At 41.3% G+C, this 23,825-nt stretch overlaps 1 protein-coding gene across 1 annotated transcript in view; it reads left to right on the top strand.

Moving 5' to 3' along the window:
• Nucleotides 1-23,825, top strand: part of COBL (cordon-bleu WH2 repeat protein) — a 218,838-nt gene that overhangs the window by 184,112 nt on the left and 10,901 nt on the right. The window contains exons 11-13 of the mRNA XM_080914148.1: nt 10,061-10,370; nt 20,320-20,417; nt 21,580-23,459. Coding sequence (XP_080770274.1) covers nt 10,061-10,370; nt 20,320-20,417; nt 21,580-23,459 — 2,288 coding nt within the window. The remainder of the gene's footprint in view (nt 1-10,060; nt 10,371-20,319; nt 20,418-21,579; nt 23,460-23,825) is intronic.

Genomic DNA, 23,825 nt, shown 5'->3' with positions numbered 1-23,825 from the left:
TGGAACCTGACTTTGACGGGGACTGGGTGTGTAAGTGCTGGTAAACAACGCCAGTATTGTGACTGCTGTATTTAGAAACTCAGTTACCTGTGTCAATGCATTGTTTACTCAAGAAGTCAAGCTGTATTTCAGCACAGTGGGATTCTAATTAGTCCAGCTCTGATTCATGTGCAGCATCTAGGACTGCTGCCTTTAAGCCTTTTGTACTAAAGTAAGAATATACTGAGATTCTCAAATGCCGAGGAAAGAAACTTCCTGCCATTGCTGCCATCCTCATGGAAACATAACAGACAGCCAAGAATCACCAGACCACTTTCATTTCCTCTGTCTTTCTCCTTTCCTTCTCTGCTACATCCTCTTTCTTACACTTTCTCTCTCTGTAAATCTCACTGTGTAGCTCCAACTCACTTAAAACTCACTATGTAGAGGAGACTAGTGTACTCACAAAGATTTTCCTGCCTCATAAGGGCCAGACTCCTGAGCAGTCAGACCACTATTTAAATGCATAAAAAAAAAAATATGATCAAAGGAATTGACTCTAAAGAAAATAAAGATATTCAAAACTTAAATGGAGCAAAATTTTAAAAATACTTTATTACTTTAGAAATTTCCAATATGCTATTCTATGCAAAAAAACATAATTAAACCATTGTTAGAACAAATGATTATCACATTTATGCAAATTACATATTCATCCTTCAAAATATACACATTCAAGGGTAGGTGTGAACGTTTTAAATACAACACCAGTAACACAGAAACTAGCCCCAAGTATCAACAGATGAGACTATAAGAAAAATCAAAGGTTTATTACAGCAAAGAGACACAAAAACAACAGAGCAGGCAGTCCACAGCGTGGAAGAAAATCCTTACTCCAAACAAAGGGATAATATCCAAAATTCACCCCCCCCCAAAAAAATCAGAAATAAACTACCATGGAACTTGCCAGTCAATGAATAGGAAAATTAACTGAACAGACAATTCTAAAAGAGAGGGCAGGGTGAATCAAATGACTAATAACTATTTATAAAAGTGATCAGGGAAATACAAATTAAAAACAACTCTGAAAGACTACCTCACTCCAGTCAGAAGGACTATCATCAAGTCTGACAGTAAATATTTGGAGCGTATGTGGAGTAAGGACACCCTTACTCACTGTAGGACGACCCTTACTCACTGTTTTGCAGGGAAGGGGAGCAAATTAACAATGCCATTGTGTAAATAAGTTTGGCAATTTCTCTTCAAAAAAAAAAAAAACAAAAACAAAACAAAAAAACAAAATTAGATGCACCACGCAACCCTGCGGTTTCACTTCTGGGCCTGCACCCGGAGAACTCCATACCCTGCAACAGAGATGCTCGGGTCCAGGTGTTTATTGCTTATTGTTGCTTTATTTACTGTGGCAAAGAATTAAAGTCAACCTGATTACTCACCAACTAGATGAGTTGATAATGAAAATTAGGCTCTAAAGAAATGGAATCACAAACATTTCAGGAAAATGTATGGACTTAGAATGAATAATATTAAGTGAGGGCATATAACCTCAGAAAGAAAAATATGTTCTGCCTCATGTGTAGAATCTATCCAATAATATATGTGCATGTGTAACCAAATGTACATCTGGGTACTGTATAACAGGTAAAAAAAGAGAGCAAGAAAGACTAAACATTGGAGATGGGGAAGGACCAAGTGCAGGCAAAAAATATGAGGAAATTGTGAAAGAATTTAGAAAGCTTTTTTTATAGTTATAACCCTGTAGATTTTTTTTTCTTTGTGGTGGTAGATAAATACATGAAAATATATTTGATTGAGTATAAAATCCAAAGTGAGGCTTCATACCTTCCATTTTGGATGGTTACTCTAACTATATAGAAGTTTATTGAGTTGAATAATACTTATTTGGGTATGATCTTGTTATTTTTTTGTATTCGGATATTTTTGCAGTATTTTTGACAATATAGCTTAAAATAAATTTCAAAGGACATTCATAGACATTAAGTATCCATTCTTCAAAACATACATTTAGAAACCTTTAGTCAATGTTTTTATATCCACATGTAGAAAGAAAAATCCCGCAACTTTCTACAGGGAGATTATGTAAACAAAGTGTGTTAGTATACTGATTCTGAAAACCCAGGGAAGATGCTAGAACAAGGGAAGCCTGGGTGTGACCTCCAGGAAGGAAGATTTGCCTCTAAATCACACCATGATTGCTCCACATTCATGGTGTAGGTAATTTGGCAGTGGACCAACTGTGTGACAAAAGAAGCCTGCCAAAGTGTTCTCCAGGTTTCCTTGAGCATAACCTAAATTGGATTATACTCATGCGCAAAGGTAAGGTATGGCTAGTGTAACCGTCAAACTACTATGCTTTAAAAATAAAGGTTTCCACAATTGAAATGTGTACCTTTAGTCAGAAAAAATGTAAACATTTATTAGATAGAACTCTTTTACTGTAAAAAAAAAACTATATCTTGAATGACTTAATCAAAATCTGTATATGTGTTTAGCTGATATAACTCAAAATTCTAAGAGTTAAGTCTTTACCGTGTGTGTATGATGGCCCCATGAACTAAAACTTCCTTGGGGTTATGCTTTATTCCAGCCAGTATCCAAGTCTCCATCATCTTTTCTTCCTACATGTAGCCGTGGTCTATGTTGTTTCCCAATATAGGACATGGGATGGGTCTCCGGATGAACTGACAGTGGTATTCAGATGAGATACTAAGCAGTTTCTATCAAGGTAAAGAGGATATAATTCTGAAGAGTAGCAAGTCAACTTCACTTCATGAGAACTGTGAGAACTGATAAGGATTGGTGAGAGAGCACAGCATTTGCAGAGACTAGAGAGAGTAGTTTCTATGTAAACTCGCCTCCCTGTAACCATTGCTCAGGATCTGCATATATGTGCACATGCAGTCATATATGTAACATGACGTACTGGAACCCTGGCCACTCAGCAGTACCAAGCATTTCCCAAGCTGCCTGTGGAAAATTAGTCCACCTGTCATCAGACTATTCATCTCTACCTTCCAAAAAGTTTTCCCCAAAACCTGGTTCAGTAGTCAGCTTCCTGATTTTCCTATTGAGGACGAATGTTTAATTTACTACTGGTATTCCCTGAACATTCTCTATGGATTTCATCTCCTCAGATCTTCAGCTGCCACACTGTGTTTATCCGTGTCTTTAACCAGTTGTGTGTTTCCCTTGGAGATCTCCAGATCTTTCTAGAAAGCCCCTTCTAGGTGTCTTGGACCTTTTCTTAAGACTGATGGGAACCCCACCACCATTCCATTTCGTCTTCACAGGTCCAGGCTTTGCAAAGCCTCTTCTTCTTTATAAATACGTTCTCCTTAAGCACCTCTCTAGGCTGCAGTTTCTTGCAGTAAACAAGCCTCTTTGTCAGGACCTAACTAAACCAGTGGAGATATTGACATGGTTGAGCAGATGTATCACTAATGACAGTGAACGCTTCTGAATATCAGGTACTTTCCGGTTCTTCTCTCCTACCAAATTGATAAAGGACCTAACTATGCTGCCCAATTATAGATCATTAAGCATAATTTTTGTGACAGGTCAATTATTTTTGGCATATAACAGAAGAAAAGCTCTTGAAAATTGAATGGAATGATGTAGCCATAAGAAAACTCCTTTATTTCACCTCTGCCTGTGCAAACAAGGTTCTTTTGGTGCTTGTATCTGATGAAAATGAAAGTTATAAATTAAATTTATGCTGCACTCTGCCTCGTTTTAGCAAGAAGGACTCCAGACATTTCCAGGCAACCAGTGGGGGAGAAAAAAGCCTCATTTGATTCATTATAAGACTCATTAGCAGTATTTTACCATTTTGTTTAGTAAATGTCAACATTTTTAGTGTGTTTGTGTAGCAGAGCGTGTCGCCCAGTGGTAGAATGCTTGTCTAAAATACACAAAATTCTGAAGTTGATGCCTAACATCACAGGGAAAAAGGAAATATTTATGTTTTTTTCCTTAACTACTAATTATCATGGCAATGACTCAGCACACAAAAGAATTTAATAGGATTACCGTATAGTGAAAAGTACTAGAAAATTTATCTTTCACGTACAAAGATATTTTATACAAAAGCATTTAAAATATATCTTGAACAAAAAGTATATTTAGTTGAGATCAGACTTTATCAGACTGGAATGAAAATTCAAGGGGGAAGGGACGTGGTCTAAAGCCCTGCCTATTAGAGGAGGAATTTTATTCATTTTGCTGTGGAGGGTGCTGATCATGAAAGTACAGTGAGTGGCATTTTGACTCTTCGGATTGTAATGTTTTAATTAATGAAGCATTTATATGAAAGCACTAATGTTTGTAGCACAGTAAAACTGTTACAACCTGTTGTAGTCATTTGAATTGATGATAGTAAGTTTTGAATGTTGCTTTAAAAAGGAAAGAAGAGTGAGGTGGTTTGGAATTACTCAGAAAATACAGAAAAACATACTAGAATGCATCACGTGACTTTGCGTCACTAGACTACAAGACTTTGTCTTATCTCTCCCCTGTTCCGAGTGCATATAACATAGGGAACTAAGACAGTAGGTTAAGATGAAGGATAAACAAGTGTTGGGTCTGTATAGTGTATGGAACCCACAAGACTCAGTGTGGGATATAGAAATATTTTGTCTTTTTCATCTGGGTCATATTAATTTAGTAAAATCAACTCTTGAGGACTTTTTTCTTGACTAGCAAATATATATATATGAATATATATATATATATATATATATATATATATACACATAAATCTTAACTTCATTGATCAAAACAAATGAAAAATTAATTCATTGTAAATATAGCTTCTTCATGGCTGATGGGGTCTTGTGTTGAGGAACACATGGAAGTTTGAAGTATAGAAGTGGAAATGGGTTTACTACCTTGTCAACATCATATGCTGTTGAGTATGAGTGGTTTTCTTCATTAGCCTACAGTCCCTGTCTGTGCAACATCATAACTGAGCCTTGGAATCCAACAAGGATCCCAACAGTGATCCGAATTCAAAATGTCATTTTAAATGCATGCTTTACACTGCTCTAGATTTGATTTTTTTTAAGTTGAATCATCATATATCAGGGATTGTCTACTTGAAGAGATTGATGTTCAGGGCTTGCTATTTTTCCCCTGTTGATGTTGTGAAAGACACATATAAATAAATGACAGGACTGAGAGTAGTTGTCTAACTTGAACTACTAGTTAGCAGCCCTTATTATTATTAAATCCTTACACTTGAACTAGAAATATTTCCAAAGTCACTGTGTGGATTCTGTCTTTAAGCAAATAAAGGAAGGATTAGGATCAATGGGTGATCATCTGGAAGAGAACTTAATTATGAATTTTTATTAGCAGCTCCCACTAAAGACATGTGTTTTCACATTTCCAAATACTTTGAATTTGAGTTCAAAAATGATTGTTCACATCTTCATAGAAGAGTTAATTTGCTATTAGATTAATTAACTTAAAAAATAATGGCTGGTTTTCTTTTAAAAGATGGACTGACTCTCACTCCCCCTCTCTCTTTCATGCACACACACCTCTCTCTTTCATACACACACACACACACACACATACACACACACAAAGGTTTGCCATGTGTTAATTTGAGATTTCAAAGAGCATTCTATCAGAGATTCCAGAAATTATAAGGACCATCTTGTACTTATTATACAGAGTGGTAAGAGGAGTGTCTATTTGTTCTATTCAAAGTAGAACTTGGGCTGAAGTGCGTGCTTCAGCCTCTGAATTCAGCACTCTTGGAATTCAGGTGTGAGGGTTGAAAGCTACATATAGAAAAGGTAGAACACAGACTACCACACAGCCAGTGCAACTCCAACTTCCCCTTTTCTCTTTAGAGCTGACAGGGAAGAAACACGTTTATCCATTATCTCCTTAAAAAAAATTGTGAAAGAAAATGATAAGGTTCATGGGCTTATTCTTTGGAGCTGTCCAGAATACAAGGTGATTGTGGCATGTGAGTCAAACAAAGGATTCTCCAACTGGCTCAAATGATCAGAAATTAACTGGCAAATGATTCCAATTGTGATTGGCCTTAGACATTTGTATCTCTCTGAAAATCTGCACTCCTTTGCTTCTCAAGAGGGGATCCAGAAAAACATTTACATAGCCCTGAGAACCTCTACAAAGCCTCTGCAGATGTGTTTAGTCAAGGTTCTTCCTTGACTATAGCTCTGCATACGCTGTAGTCTGAGCAAGATTAGTTACCACTCACCTACCCAGGCCTGGTACCCACATCCCCCAGATCCATTCCACATTTGCACAGTTACCATTTAAATTACCATGTGACTTCTCTTGGGAGACTCAGATAAAGCCTTAAAAGGTTTTTCTCACATGCATCTGGTTGGCTCTGTCTGCCCACCCACACCCAGGCATAGATGCTATGACATGACTATATCCTAGCTTCATCCTGTAAGAACATCACCCATGGGAAATGGAAGGTCTGTCTTGGCAAGAGAGGAACTTTGGCCTTAGCACTCAATATGATAAGTTCTTAAAAGGTTTAACACAGAGGTCCTGAATGGAGATACAGTTGACATTTCCATAAATGGCTAGAAAAAATGGTGGAGGTAAGTTGGATTCCCCCTTCCATAAGTGATGCCTCTGAGTCTCCAAGGATCCAGGAGCCAGGGCAACCTCTTTGTCCTAAGCAGTCACATTTCCTGTAGGGCCATCTGAGAAATGACTGTCAGAGCAGCAGCAGTAGTAACTATTGCAGAGATGGAAGAGAAAATTTACACAGCACTGAATATCTGTGTGCCACCTCCTATGTGCAAAGCCCTTCTCACTCCAGTCTCCCTCACTTGGCCTCTAGAAAGTTTATGACAGTTGTCATTCATTATGGGATGGCCATTATTGTGTGCCTGTCCCCACATGCACTAAGTTAGGCTTGAAATTTATGCTCTCAGGGCCCAGTCATAAAGTCTGCTCCACTCAGTTGCCTCCTGAAGATAAGTCTTCTAGTGATATCTATACAGCACTGTGAGGAGCCAAGAAACAAGTTTGTTAGAATTTGAACCCACAGCTTTAGCCTTTATTCTTCACTGCTTCAAGATATTTTATTCAGCCTAGAAAAAGTTAAGTACTGAACTGATTTGACCTGTGATTTAGCTACTGTTCTATCGCTGTAAAGAGACACCATGACCAAGGCATCCTGTTAAGAGAAAGTGTTTAATTCAAGGGTTGCTCATAGTTACAGGGGGTTAGTTCACGTGCATCTTGCAGGGACCAGAGCAGCACCGAGGCAAATATGACACCAGAGCAATGGTTGAGAACGTGCATCTGACCCATAGGTTGCAGGTAAAGGGATAGTGAGCTTGGTGTAAGCTCTTGAAACCTCAAAGCCCACCCCCAGTGACACATCCCCTCCAACAAGGCCACACCTCTTCAGCCTCTCTAACAGTCTACCAACTGGGACAAAAACATTCAAATAAACGAGCCTATGCGGGCCATTCAGTGATGGTGGCAAAAGGTGGCAACATATTCTCCAAATACTAGTCCCATCCACACCCATGAAAAGTATCCCAGTTCCACTCAGTGGGTCACAAGCAACGAGGTGAAACATGAAGGCTGAGAAGAAGAGGTTCACCACCAGGGGTGGGAAGGGTCCGAAAAAGGGTGATGGAGAGTTCAAATGGTCAGAACACATGTCTGAATCTGTCAAATAATGAAAGCAGTTTCCAAATCACAGTATGGGTGGGAAGTGGGAAATAGTTCAGTTAATGGTAAAATGTTTCCTGCATAAGCATAAGGACATAAGTATGATTCATAGAGCCCAAAAGGGCAACAAGAAGGCCAAGGGAAGAGAGGAGTGTTTGGCAGCGTGCAGAGCCTTCCTGCGGAGTCTGGTAATGTGGCTTCAAGGGATCAGAGTGCTGAGAGTGGGAGGTTGGTAACCCAAGTGAGTGGCCTAGGAGCCAGTTCACAGGCTGTACAGACAGAAGAGAAGGGTTTCAAAGCTTCTCACTGGACAGAGGGGTAGAGAACCATCTCAAAGCTTTTCACCAAACAGTGGACAAGAATTGTGTGTTGGCTGTGCAAGTTCAAGTGCACTGATTACTTATGCCTGTGGTAAAATTCCTGAGGGGGCAGGTAACATAAGGGAGGATAGATTTATTTTGGCTCACAGTTCTAGGGTGTAGCCATTGTGGTGGGGAAGGCATGGCAGCAGTAACATGAGCTATCCGGTTACCTTGCATCAGAACTCAGAAAACAGGAGTGAGTGTTGCTGTTCAGCTTGGTGTCTTACTCTCTAATCCAGCACTGTGGCCCACTGAATGACGTCACCAACATGTAAGGTGGGTCTCCCTGCCTCAGTTACTTCAGTTATCTTGGTTGCAAAATCCCTTCACAGACATGCCCTGACCCTGATCCCTCACAGATCCTGTTAAGTTGACCTTAGTTACCACACACAGGAAGTGTTTCTTCTACAATCTTTCTTGTCAAGCTTTGCAGCTGGGCATGATGGTGCAAACCTATAATTCTAGCACTGGAGGGGCTGAGGCAAGAGAATGCTGAGCCTCAGGATAGCCCGAAAAAGAATCTGAAACTATTCTTGTTCAACAGTACTCTGAAATGTAGTGCATTGCCTTCCGCATTTGTGCCTTTCCCAGCCCCTTCTCTGTGCTTCTACATGCTTTGAGCTCATTTCGTGAAGTTTGTATTCTTATAACTGTTTGTTCACTTTTAATGTTTTTTTGTTGTTGTTGTTCAAGACCTCACATAAAGCAACGCATGAAGGAATTTCCCTTTGGTTTGTTAATTATATGCTGTTAGGTGCTGTTGAGATATAATATTTAGAAATATGGAGAGTGGTCCATATGAATGTACAGTAATATCATTGGAGTATGCATTTGCACACATGTGAGGCCTACAATCACATAGAAAGCCGTAGCACAGAACATGCTTCTAGTCTCAAATCTAAAGATCAGAAAACTTCTTGTCTACTGACTCGACTGCAACTCTAGAACACAAATTGCCTAGGGTGTTGGGCTGATATCCCAAAAATCCCAGCTCTACACATCCACCTCTCTGACACTCACAGTGGAGAGGTCACATGTCTCCAGTTCACAGGACGACTGCAGTGTTCCCTGTTAGGTTCATTAGAGACTGACTCTGAGTTTGGCAGAAAGTCACACACAGCTCTGCCCACCGTCTTCCTGTGCGCTTCTACTTACGTTCCTGGGTTCTGATACTTTCTACTGTTTCCTTTCCTTCCAGGATCATCTCCTACATACATAAAAACTTACATTGTCTCAAGTGTTAACATTAAGGCAGGTCCAAATTTTAAGGAAGAATGTCATTAACATATAGATCACATTTACAACATTATTCTATAAGGTTGCTGGTCAGAAGGTACCATATCAGAATGGTCTGTTTCTGTTCATTCTTTGTGGTTTTGTTTGCTTGTTTGTTTAAGAGAGTCATTTTTATTATTTATGTTTTTGAAATTACAATTCATGTCTCCCTTTCCTCCCTCCAAACCCTTTTATATACCCCTCCTTACTCTTTTTAAATGTCATGGACCCATTTTTCATTACTACTTCTTATACACATAAATTTATGTGTGTATATGCATATATATGAAGTCATTTTAAGTCACGAGTCAGACTATAAAAAATTGTTTTCATTATCACTAGTTTGAATATTTAATCACCACAATTGCCTAGAGGATGCATGTTTAAAGGGCTAATTAAGGGTTTGAAGATGTAGTTCCTTGGTGGAGCACTTTCTTAGCATGTGCAATGATCTAGTTAAATCCTCAGCACTACAAAGACAAATAGAAAAAAGACTAACCAATCAAGTGTCCTGGTATTTATGGGATACTTTGGATTCAATTATTCATACACATAAGGCTCCTTCAGAGTTAAAGTGTTTTAGAGAATACAGAGGTTTGGCAGAGGGTCTTCCTTTTTTGGATATCCCCGAATCACACATTTCAGAGTCAAAAGGTATTGCCCACGTTAGGCATCGTGACATTCCGAATGGCTTTTGTTGACCTGTCTTTCTGTGTCCTCTCCAGTGAGTCTGCCTCTGGGGCCTGGCAGCCACTGCAGCATGGGTGGAGTCTCACAGGTGCCAGCGGAAGCTGAGGAGACAGCATCTGTGGGCAGCTGTTTTGCATCAGAAGACACAACGGAGGACTCAGGGGTCATGAGCTCTCCCTCAGATGTCATCTCCCTGGACTCACAACAGGACAGCATGAGATCTAAGGATAAATGGTCCACAGACCAGGAGGACTGCAGTGACCAGGACCTGGCTGGAACTCCAGAACTGGATTCCCAAAAGAGCCCATCATGGGGGAAAAATGGCTCAGGAAGCTCAGTTCTCAGGTGAGTCATGGACTGAGTAGCTGGAAGTAGTGTAATGGACAATCCTAGATCTCAGCGACAGCTTTTGTGAGGGTGGTCACCAAATAATGAAAACTGACACCCCAGTGCCAGATGCCGCATAGATTTTTTCTCACCCTCATTAGTGGTTTGCTATCTCCAGTCCTATCTCCATGCCGTGAGTAGACATGAAAATACTTATAAACAGTACGTTAGAATGCTCAGTGCACCCTGGCACAGGATCAAAAGGCACTGTACTTGTGGTTTACTTTCTGACTCAGTCGTGTTAAAAGTCACCCTTCCTACCATGTACATTGTTCATTCATGTATTTTTTTCTTCTTTGTATTAATATTAAATCAGGTTTTCGGGGATGGAAACGATAAGCAAAGTACATGTATGTTTCTGTTTAATATGGAGGTTTTAACAGAGGAAACTCATCAGCTACACGGAATATCAGCAGATAGATTGTGTGTCTGTGGCACCCTGTCATCCAACTTCTGCACAAGTGTGTGTGTGGAGAGTAGACATTCTAAGCTTTGTTGATCCCATGGTTTTCAAATAGTATGTTAAATTTACAGTCTTTGAACAGTAAAGATAAAAAACAATTGTCTTATAACAGCTTGATCTTACCTTTTATGACTTTTTTGTATACTTTATCCTTAAGAGATGTGTGCTTTGCCATTTTAAAATTAGTAATTTTTTCCTTGGCTATTTGATCATGCGGAGTCTGTAAATCTTCAGCTTAGATTGAACTTTGTTATTTTAAATTGTATAATAATCTCCTTATATCATATGGTTGAGTTGTTCTTACCTTTCAAATGCAAATGGTCTCTGCTTATGTAAGGGGTCCTTCCTATTACTTTTGGCTGAAATTGGCTAAAATGCTGTCTGTTGCTTTCTGACATAAGGGTGCTCCTCTACCTGTGGTTCATTTTCAGGCATGATGTAAAAGGAGTCTGTTTTTATTTTTTACCAGGATCCACTTCCTCTCTGGCTGGAAGACACGTTTCAGTAGCTGCATCCTCTCTTTGGACCACTTTGCTCAGCACTGGTCCCTGTCACTTTCTCCTATCTGACCTTGTTCTCCTTGTTAGCTAAGCAAGAAAGAAAAGTATCTCTGATCTCTAAGCATGACAAAGTCACTAACTTATCTCCTCAAGAAATGATCTCATGGCTCTCCTTTCATAAAATAAAAAAACATAGGTTGGAGAAGGTTAAGTTTTTTTTGCAAAAATTATCTGTCTCGTGTCTTTCTAGAACATTGCCTGGTAGATTATAAGTAATGTCTGTAGTATAAAAAACAGTGGAAGCTCAAGCCCTGTGTCTGACAGGGGATGAGGCCAAGGGGCATCACCTGGGGAAAAGACAGTATGGGTACGGGACTTAAAGGCTTTACCTGAAGACCTTTGAAAGCAACTCTTTTCAAAATATCTAGTTTTCATCTTGCAAGGAGGTTACAGTCTTTACATGGACAGGATTTGAAGTATGCTGTGCATCTAGATTTGTATGTCACATCTCAAAATCTTAAAATGTGTTAACTCACCTAAACATTCATGGCTATGCTAAACGGATGTGCAGCCCATGTGGCCAGTCCTCAGGTATGCTCTTAACTGAGAAAAAGGGTGCCTTCACTATCCATGACTCCAGAGATGTAGTTTTACCCTGAATTCCCATCTGTAAACTTTCAGATATTTCTGTGCTATAGAACTTCAGATAAGTCTGTGTGCCAACATATTTGGAAAGCCATGATATTCCCCCTTTAGCTTCAGTGGGCTATTAGATCTTGAATGCTTTGTAGAGAAGGATATCAGTTTAAACATGCCCCTGCAAGAGGCCTCTATGTAGTCTTTAGGATCAGTGCTCTCTTAAGCACTGATTAAGAACTTTATTCAGTTCCACCTTCCTGCCAGTTCACATTTAGTACAGATACAGATGCCTGAGTCTTGTGGCTAGAGATTGAATCTCTTAAAGAAAGTAATGACCTTGGAGCTGGAGTAATTAAGAGTACTTGTTGATCTTGCAGAGAAGACAATTTCAGTTCTCAGTACTCACATGGTGGTTAAGCAACTATCCATAACTATAGTCTAAGGGATCAAACACCCTCTTCTCACCTTTGCAAGCATCAGGTATGCACATGTATGTAACTATGTATACCTACATGCAGTCAAAACACTCATAAACTTAACATTAGGTCAATCCTTTTAAAGAGTGATACATTTTTTTTTTGTTCAGAACCACAGAATAGCACATTGACAACTCAAGTTTTAAAAAGGCAGAAGGGGTGGAGTCAGGCTTGTGGTTCAGATAAACCATAGGAGGTGACTCCTCAGCAGAATGCAGGTGTGGAGTGGTGGAATAGGTATCTTCCAGGTATCCAGGCTGTGAATGGTCAGTTAAGGCAATTACAGCCTGTTCCAGAGGATGAATAGCCCATAACTGTGAGGGAACAGGAACCCACAGGACAGTGACCTTAATCTTGGCCACTTACACACACACACACACACACACACACACACACACACGGGGGGGGGGGGACAGACCAAGAATAATAGTGGATCCATATTCAGAAACTAGTAGTTGACACAGTAATAAGGAATGTGTTTCTGGGCAGCCTCCTATGGAGGACACACACACAATGTTCTGACCCTTTGTAGCACCTTTCTTTCCCTGTGTCATGTATATGTACCTCACGGGGATGACTTCTGTTCTGGGTAGCTAATGTTTTCTCTCTTATTCCACATTCCTGGCTCTTCCCAAAATGATTCCAATCCAATAACTAGTTCCTGCATCTTTTCTTGAGATGTCTATTTGTGTTCCCAAAGGAGTTCAACCTGGATAAAACATATTGATGGTATGAGATCTTAGGAGCTTGAGGAGATCAGAAGTTAATTTTTGTCACAACAAGCAAGGTTAGGACTGTAGGATTAGAGTGGATTCTAGTAAATTGTTAATAATGTGCAAAAAGTGTGTGTCCAGCATGGACTTGGTCACTAGAGAAGTAAGGATAGCTTGTGCCTGTAAACTTAGATCTTCTATTATCACACCTCCATTGCTCAAGAAGTTACTAAATGCTGTTTGAAAACCACATAAAGGTGAATTATGACCCGTAAAAGCCCTGGGAAATAGTTATCATTAATGCTGGGTGTACTTTCAAATCTCTCCCACTATCCTTTATAGTTGACCGAGGCCAACACTATTTATTCTTAAAGAATAGCTTGACAAAAGTGTGCCTGTGGCCTACAAATCCATTTCTCCCTTCTCTTTCTACCTCAGTAAAATTGAGATGTGTAGTGTTCCCTCTTAAAACAGTGCCTGGCAGATTGCCAGCCTTCAAAATCGGTAACTGAGATCATTGTTGTTACTATCATTTACAATTCATGGAGGAAAAAGAGAAATAGGATTTGTTGGGTAAGCTCTATGACCATTTCCAGCTCTGCTTGCCTCCTCTTCAAACTATAACATCTTTGTTTGAATAGAAATAATGGACAAGGGAAAAGCAGAGTGGATGTTGGTTCTCCCGCTCTGAGAGGACGGAGAATAGAACTAGCAATATTTCTAAATAGTGAACCCCCAAACAGTCTGGCCACCATCTGTCTGTATATCAGCATCACAAAACTCCAAGTTCTAAGGTGCCTTTGGGAGTATCAGTTATGAAAGTTGCTGTGAGATGTGAATAAGAGAGATAACTGTAGATTTGAGTGTTTCTCAAAAGTGGAGCCAAATGTAGTCAATGCAATATAGCTTCTGCATCCCAAAGGACAGTAGAATGAGCCAGAGGATAAGGAGGTGCCTTGGAAACATTGTCTGCTCTACATGGCATGGCCATGGTGCCATGAACTCACATCAGCCATGATTACCCACCAACGACCTGCACAAAATGGAGCCTGTCCACAGTCCGTCATTCTAGGAGGAGGGGTCATGAGGCCTTAGCTGTCTCACATTGTCAGGAGCTGTTGACAAGCCATGGTTACTGAGGAAAGATGAAGTCACTTTCCTCAGTGCTGTTTCCACCAGTAAACTTCCCATATTCCAAGAAACAGTCTCCCATCCCTACTCACACTAATTAAGCTAATTAAACTCAGTGGGGTCTCAAGTAACAGAAAAAAAATAAGCACATGAAAGTGGAAGGCTCTGTTGGGAAGAATAAGGGCTCAGCAGGACCGTGAAGAGGATGGGAGAAGGGGGTGGAGGTGAAACGCTCAGGTCATTACATACATGTATGACTTGTGCAGAGGATTTTTCTTAAAATAGTGTCTGTGTGAAGAGAAGAAGTCCGGTGTCTGTTTCTTCAGATGAAGAGGGACCCCTCTCCCACTACCACCCATTGTCTCACTTTCTACATGGCAACCCTTCAAAGACCTTCCTGGCCTCAATTTGTTGGTAGATGATAGTAGAGACATTCCTAAGGGCAGACTAAGAGGAATTCTTTCCTTACTTGCAGGCATGCAGTCCCGGAGTAGTTTCGCATGCGGACTGCAACTCAACAGGGACACAGGTCCTGAATTTCTACAGCATCCAGAATCTGGATCCCTAAACTAGAACTCCAGGAACTGTGGCCACAAAAGTTATTCATATAAATAACGCACACCATGGTACCTGGAGTCCTAGATACTGTGTGACCACAGGAGCATTTGTAAACAACAACATGTGAACCCTTGAACATTCATACCCATCGGCACTCAAAAGCCACAGGAATAGTTAGACGTATGTTATGTGTGGTACAGTCCTTCAAAGTAGTATTAGAACACACAATATATGTCACTGGGGATACCACTCATTTGGTGCAGTGCTTGCTTCCTGTGCATGAGGCTTTGATTTGATCTTTAATAGCAGAGGAAAATGTGGAGTTCTGCACTGTACTGTAGCCTCTAGTCATATTAGCTGATAAGTACTTGCCATGTGGCTCTTCACATTGAAATAGTTTGTATGTGTAAAGTATCCACACAATCTAGTGCTCTGTAGAGAAATGTATGTATAGGTAAAGCTAAAAATTAGAGCAGTTAAAATTACCTTAACTTTTCCCCATTCACACAGGACTGCAAGAATATCTAAAATCACATACATGACCCCCAATGCATTACAAACTAATGTTAGACTCTGAAGCCTTATCACTGGGGAACACTTACATCTGCAGTGAGGGGGAAGAGCAGATGCAGCAGTCATCCAGCTTCCCAGGCCTCCTACCTCCAGGCTGTCCTAATCATTCTGCAGTCACAGGTTTGCTTTGGTCTCATCAGCAGATTAGACTGTTCTCTGAAAACATCATGAATTTCCTCCCAGACATTTTCCCCACAGTTGTATACATTTTTTAAAAGAAACTCAGCCAAGTCCAAAACAAGCATACCTTAATGTGCTGTGAGTCAGAATTATCCCCATTTACCTTTCTAATAGCAAATAGAAAGGCAAACTCAGCCAGCTCTCATTTGTCCCGGCACTGAATAGACAGGACAGTGCCTCGTTCTCTTCTGTCTGGAGCTACAGTGCTAAGGCCAGGCTGGGTCAAAGCTGCCTTAGCTGGATGAGAGGCATACCTCCTTCTCCCCCCTGACTCCCAAAGGGCAGTACATGTGAGGCAGATGAGACGAACCTCCCAGACAGTTGGGATTGAAGGTCCTTCGTGCTCTCTGCTGGCTTCTCATACCTTGTGCAGTGGTAGCATGAACATTATCACACTCTGCAGTCATTGCCTCTAGTTCTGTGTGAGAAAATAGATCTGGCTGTGTTTACTCAACATGTGCAGGCTGATAGCAACATGCCTACCGAATGATTGTTTGCCTTCTATTTTCTTGGTCTTCGGCCAAAACAAACTGCCGATAGAAACTATATCTTAAGATTTGGTCATATGACTGAGGGTCGGAGAGGAAGCCTGGGAATGTAACATCCCTGCACACTTTCTTTATGTCAGCAGATGGGTTGCTTTCTGCCCACTAGGCAATATTCAATGATAGATGCCTGTGCTGTCCTGTAAGCCCATAGGGAGCTATGCTTTACATTCAGGTACATGTCAAAGAGGAATGCCAGTATCGTACATTAATGCAACCCTTTGCAACAGTGCAACAGAGGACCTGGACACACAGGAAAAACAAATGTCACTAGATCCCTACTCCCGGAAATCTCAGATAGAAAAGCAAAATTGGAAAATTGCCATGGGCTTTGACCTTGGCTTGATAACCCTTCATGGAGAAGCTTGGGTCCAGAAAACAGCAATTCTTGGGGGGACATCTGAAGTAGATCGAGCTGAAGAAACAGTAAGAGGGCCACACCCTACTTTGTTTAGAGATTTTAGGAACTTGGCACCTTTGTAAGAAACATGAGCCAAGGGCCTGGCAGTGGTTAGACCTTTCTGTCCTCTACAAGGCATCCAGGTTGGCTACTTTTGGCATATGTCTATTTCTCTTCCTGAATAAGTATGGCCCTAAGGACATAAAGTACTCCAGAGTGCCAGGGAGCAAAGCTAGGGCCATGGGAAGATATGAGTATGCTGGCAAGACCTGGCACTGGGTGCTGGCATCAGGAGGTAGGGGCAAGGGAAGCTGAGGCAGCAAGAGGAAATGGACTGGTCAGGAAAAACGGACATAGGTAAAGGGCTACCTTTAGTAGTATAGAACTCTCATACTTGAGCAAGACAGTTCTGGATACGGGGAGGAAGCAGAGGAAGCCCACACACCTAGAGCTGAGCTACCGATAGCTAGTCGTTGAGACTGATCCTGGGTTAGGCAGGAGTATGGTGAAGGACCAAGTCTGCTCCAAACTAGTTGTAACTTTCTCGCTGATGGCTGGTGAGATCCTGAGCCCAGCAGTCTCCTATAGGAAACAAGGTTTCACGTACCATTTATGTGAAGAAACATTTCAACTCTTTCATAACAACAAAAAAGAATAATTAACTAGAGTCTGAAATAATTTACAATTTTGCACATTTAAAATAGTTTTATCAGACTCAGTTGGGGTGGGCTGAGAGAGGCCAGCGCTTAGGATAAAAATAAATAATAAAAACTTTGAAAAGATGTTTATCAGGCTTGGGAAAGAGTTCATCCAGTAAATGGCTGGCCACGTGAACATAAAGAACTGAGTTTCAGAGCCTACATTTAAAAAAAGAAAAGGCCCAGTGTTTTTCATTCTAGCACAATGGACCAGAGACATGTGATCCCTAGAGCTCTAGTCCAGATAGTCTAGCCTCATAGAAAACTCTAGGGAGAGTCTCTGTCTCCAAACAGTCCATGCTCATACATAAGAGAGCACCCAAACCCATAGGCATGCTTTTAAAAATTGCTTTGTCACACAAGGTACGTTGTAGTAAAGTCTTCTGAGATTCCTCCTTTGCAGAAAGGCACACTGACTCATTTCCTGGCTCATTCTTGTCCACAGGCATGTGTGGGGTGATAGCATCACAGTTGTCCTATATATAGTTCTGTGTCTTGGGTTTTTTTTTTTTTTTTTTTTTCCGTGTACTGTGCGAGAAGCAGCATTAGATGGTATTTCTCCATAGGCGCTCTGATTGTCATGGTTACTGATGGGACTGTGTTTCTCCACAGGCTCTCTGACATCAGATTGTTATTGCCCTTTACAATGTAGCTCTCCTGGTGCTGAATATTTTATATTTCTCCACAGAATACAATGAACACTGTTGTATTTATATTTTCTCCTTTCACTGAATTGCTTCCCTACAAAGATAAAGTGTTTATTGATATATGACTCCATATTGCTTTGCATTTAAACCAACAGCAGGTGTGTGTGTGTGTGTGTGTGTGTGTGTGTGTGTGTGTGTGTGTGTATGTGTTTGTGTGTTTATTGTATTCACTGCAGTTTCATTAGTTCAAAGTGATTTCTAGGTTAACATTTATTTTTAAGAATGGTAGAATTTAGGTTTAATTCTTATAGATAATCTTCTCTTCAGTGTCTCTGGAGTGATAAAACCATATATTTTTTAACAAAGATAAATGCTTTGAGATATATACATACATACATACATACATACATACATACATACATATATATATATATATATATATATATTCTAAACTACAAGTGTAAATCTAAACGTGATTGATTTTACATACTAAATGCCACTTTGCCCAGCAATTTCCATCTTTTCCTCTGCCATACAGTGCAGCAAATACTCAAGTTACTCTTTTCATTACACTCCCTGAAAGAGAAACAGCTTTAGCAAACTGCTCTGACACAATTAAAGGCCAAAAGCAAAGCAGTGGGAAGGACGATTGTGCACCTCTTGTGGTCCTTATTAATTGGTCTGCATGCACACACATCTCTAACCAGCTCCTTTTGTCTAGCCTGTCAGAGGACGTTAGCTGAGACCAATCTTGAAGCTACTTCCTGGCTCCCAAATGGACATAGTCACTAAGAAAGAAAGACTCATTTATTAGAGTAAAAATTTTGCTGCGTAAGTGAGGATTGTACAAGGCACATTTCATGCATCATTATCTGGGCCTGATTAGCAATGATGGAAATTGGTCCTCAATTTTAACAATCAGCGGAAAGGAACCTTCATCTCTCACTGAAGTCGAACAATTGCCACAGACATGTCTGCGGTTTTCTGCACAATAGGAAAACAGAGGCAGAGGCCCTTGCAGAGGCTGCTCTCAAATTGTTTTGGCAGCACTTGTCTCACATATGCCATTGTCCCCGTGACGCAAATAAATCATGACCTTGCCATCCTGAGCAGCAGGATGACATATCTTAGAATGCCCTGTACCACAGGGAGCCGTATTGTCCCTGGTGACCCTAGCCATGGCTAGGCCACCTGGTCAATGCAGCCACCTGTCTTTGAATGCTGTGTGACCTTGCACATGTCAGTGGGTCTCTTTTTACAGTTTCCTATCTAAACAATGACAGTGACAACACCACTTACCTTACAGACCTCTTGTGAGGATTGTAATACTGTGATGTTTACATACAAACAAGTTCTACTTGGAGTCCAGCAGGCAAGAGCTGTATTCCAAGCACAAAGGCATGCCATGCCTCTGGGGCTTCCTTTGAATGGCCTCCTAGAAAGAAGCCACAGGGAGGACTAAGAATGGGAGCTTTTATACACACTGCAGTGGGTAGAATGCTTTCTGTCACTCTTGTCAAGGTCTTTTTTATTACAATAAAGAGAAATCTAAAAGTAGTTCACCTCTATGGGTGGTACAATGAGGGTCCCCAAGCTCCTTTCCCTCCCATCCTCTGCCCGGTTCAGGAATTAAGATTCAGTAATATGATGAGAAAGAAGCATCTCAGACAATATGAAAGACCCTTATTGTAGAGGACTGAATTAGTTTTTTCCTTTCCAAGGCCTGCAGATGGAACCCTGCTAAGGAGCAGCACCAAGGGAGGCAGGGGGTTGCAGAATTGAAGGGCTTCTGATTACTTCCTGTACAGCCCCACATGTTCCTCTCTCTGAGATTCTTTTTAACAGCACAGGAAGTTCAGAAGTGCCGTATACCAGAGCCTGAAGCCTACATGACTGCAGCCTAGGGGGCTCTGATAAAATTCAGATGTTCAGGATCAGGCTGGCAACTTAGAGTCTAGTGTGAAGAAGACACAGCCCAGGCATCACGACATATGCCAGCTACAGTGTAGTGCAGCCATACCAGGGCCTCACCAGCATGTTCGCTTGTCTGATATAGCAGCGAGAAAACATGGGGAAAACATTACAGCTGCATGGGGTTTAGGTATTGATAACAGTTTGGGGATGATATAAACATAACCTCCAAGCATACCACATATTACATACATAACATGCTATATTATATATATATATATATATATAGATATATATAGATATAGATATATATATATATATATATTATGTGTGTATACATGCACATCACTCGTGCAAATAATGAGTCTTTGTAGCCCCAAGGATTCTGGTGTTACAGGAAACATGGGGCTACTTAGCCTTGAACATCAATACTAAGAAATTAAACATTCTTCTTTCTTTTTGGTATTCTCTAGGACTGAAAAAACCACCAGACCTATGAATGATGATGAAGACCTATTCTTCACTGGATACTTCAATCAGACCCTAGCAGAACTTGACAAAGACCTGGAAGGTAATAGCCACAAGCCTCCTACATTGATAGCATCCTGTATGACCACACAGGAGGTCACTTTTTCTGAGGACTTTGGTGTGACTCTACAAGAAAGAAGTCTTAAGATTGCAACTTGGTTTTGATGTGCTTTACCTGTATGTAAAGGTTGAACTTCTCTCTCAGGCGAGGGCTGTTCTAGATGGACTGATTTTTGAAGAAAGTGTCTCCATAGTTTTTAAAATGTGGACAAGTAATACTACTTTTTAATGTTAAAATGTACTCTGTACACATTAGAGATATAAATATACAAAGCGAGTGAGTGAAATATGAGATGTACAAAGAGAAGCAGCTGCCTTTATTAAAACTTAAAACTTGGTAGTTCAAAACAGTCTTTTGTCCATGATAAACACCTTCAGCGTGGAGCTCCCGTGGCACGGTTGTTCTCTTAGCACGGTCTTCGGAAAACACTGTCAGGTCAAGGAAGATGCAAATAATTGTGGTGAATAAAGATAAACTCCTTCAGAGAAATAAAGCTACACTGTTTTCTTCATGGCTCACATCAAAGATAAACTAGAAAAGTAAAACAATGACCAAGTAGACCCTGATTTTATCTAATCCTGTATTTTGCCTCTTGTCATTGGTGTTTGGTTGACATTACTGGAAGTCATTACCAGCCATGTAGTCACCCACGTCTGTGACCACGTGACCCACACTGCTCACTGCAACATTTAGTTCCTCAAAAAGTCAGTTTTCTGAAGACACCAAGGTTTAGTTATTCTTGCTTTGAAAAATTAAACCTAGAGCAAGTCATACTATATGTCCTGCTGTGCTTCTAGTGAACACAAGAAATAGGAAGGGCAAAAATCGCAGTGCACGTGAGAACACTTTCTAGATTATTAAATGTAGGAGTCTGTTTTATAATTTGACGATTTGGCAAAATATGGTGGGTTAGTATTTCACCCTGAAATATCATGGATAGGCTAATGGCTTTGCATTTGCCTGATGAAAGCTTAGATTCCAGCCTCAGGCAGATGCAGATTTTAAATCAAGACAATTTTAACATGTATATTTTTTAAACATAGTAATATCAGGGGAAATCAAAGGATTGGCCATACTTTCACTAATTCGGTGGCAATACTCTAGCGGATGCCAATTAATGACTTGTGTTTGTCTTTCTCTACAGGAATAGAAGAAAATTATGAAACAGATACGAGCTCTCTAACCAACTCTGTAAATGCCGTATCCAACCACAGAATGCAAGAAGCCATCATACCTGATAGTGGCGTAGATGACATTCCAGTCACTTATATCGGGGAAGTTTCTGATGAGCCTTTTGACTCAGGGCTGTCCTCCAGTAGAAGTAACAATGCTGCTACTTTTAACAAAGGGGGCATTTCCAGCCAAAGATCACACCTGCCCCCATATCAGACTGAGCATAGCCAGCCATTCCTTAAAACAAGTAGAAAAGAGCCTGACCCTCCCCCTCCTTCCCAAGATAACAGAAAGAGAAATCAGCCAACCTTAGCCAACACATCTGAAAATGGGAATCCAGATGAAGTAGACACCAGAGTTACATCATTTGTTTCAAAGCCTTTAACAGATGACTCAAAAGCAAAGGATAAAGGCATGATTCGTGGCTCTAGTCACAGTGAGAAGACACAGGCAGGTCACAGAGTAAACCCACTGCCGGTGAATCCAAAAGTCAGTGAGGATGAAAACTCCAACTCAGCACTCCCTCCATGGTCTCATCATGGCCAGGCCTCAGGGGGAAGCTATGGACTCAAGTATGGCCTCACCACGTATAAAATTGTTCCTCCCAAACCAGAGATGAGGTGTTATGACAGGGATGTGTCCCTCTCCACTGGTGCCATTAAGATTGATGAACTAGGGAATCTGGTGAGTCCTCACATGAATGGAAGCAGGACAGTATCCCAGCCATCAGCTGTTGTAGAAACAGATGCTCAACCTATTGGAAAAGTCAAAGAGTTTTGGAGGCGGAACTCAATGGAAAAGTACCTGAATGGGCCGGCCGAATGCATGGTCAAAAGGACCCCCTCCACCACCATCACTGCCACACCAATAACACCACAGCAAGATAATGAGATGAAGGCAGCCTTCACACTGACCACTCCCCAACAGCAGCCTGCCTCACAGGAATGTGGGGCACACCTGGACGAAGACGGAAGTCAGCCACGCTCACCAGTTTCTTGTCCTGTGAAAGTGCCAGCATCTAATCCCACAGACATCACATTCCTCAAGCCTCAGAGAAGAACATCCAGCCAGTACGTGGCCTCTGCTATTGCCAAGAAGATGGGGCCTCCAAAAGTCCATGCTGATGTGGTGAGACCACTTAAGAAGACTGCTGAACAGGGCCATGAAGAAGCAAAGCTGACTAGACCACCTCCTGCCTGGAAAGACAGTGCAGCTTCCAACCTGTACTCAGAGGCACGGCAGCATGAGCACGGGGCAAATCAGGGCTCTGTCGGCCTTCCCAGCAACCCTCGTGTGCAGTTGCCAGCAGAGCATCCCAAAGTAGAGGTCAACAGCACATATGGGAAGTCAGCGACTCAAGACTCTCCTACTGCTGTCCACAGAAACTCCTATTTCCTCCCAGGCAGATCTTCCCAGAGGGATCGTGTTTCTGTGGGACAGGGCTGTGGTTTCAATGAAAAGCAAACTACAAGTAACCAAAAGATGAATTCAACATCTAATCCCTCGCAGGCACTGGACAAGGCACACCCACCCCCTCTGCTCTTGGCAGAGGCCCGTGACTCTGGGAGGATACTGGTGAATGGCTCTGCACGGACCCCAGGAAATTGTGAGCCTCCCCGCTCTCCAAAAGAGTCCACCCTGACTAGCTATATTATCTTACAGACAGAGGAAAAGCCCAGCCAGTTATCTACAGACGGTCAAGACGCAGATGATGCTCCACCTTCCAGCATTTTTGGGCCAAAGAAAAAATTCAAGCCTGTTGTTCAAAGGCCACTTCCAAAAGATATATCCCTGCACAGTGCCCTGATGGAAGCGATCCACTCGTCAGGAGGGAGGGACAAGCTCCGAAAGGTGAATGTGGTGGGCATCCGGGTTCGGGTGCAGGGACCTCCCAAGCAGGTCTTCCGTCCCTGTCCTAGATTTTGAGAAGAATCTCAAAATTCTACAGGAGCAGAGATGCACGTTTGCTGGTTTCATCTGAACTACATTCTGTCTCCTTCTTCTAATGTATTTGAATTAAAGCCCTAGAGAGGCTGATGGGCTTGAGCTTGCCAGGCTTTAGCAGCCCAGTGGAAAATATGTCAATCAATAAGTATCCATCTCCTGGGTCAGAGTAGCATTCAGGACAGGGTGTAAGGCTGTCTGTCCTCTGGCTCAGAAGCAGTCCTTCAGCTTTGTGTTGTCATAACAAAATATCTGAGAAACTTAGAAAAGGGA

Source organism: Micromys minutus, assembly GCF_963924665.1.
Source record: "Micromys minutus genome assembly, chromosome: 1".
NCBI lineage: Eukaryota > Metazoa > Chordata > Mammalia > Rodentia > Muridae > Micromys > Micromys minutus.
The sequence above is the reverse complement of the archived record's forward strand: the minus strand, read 5'-3'. Positions and strand labels throughout refer to the sequence as shown.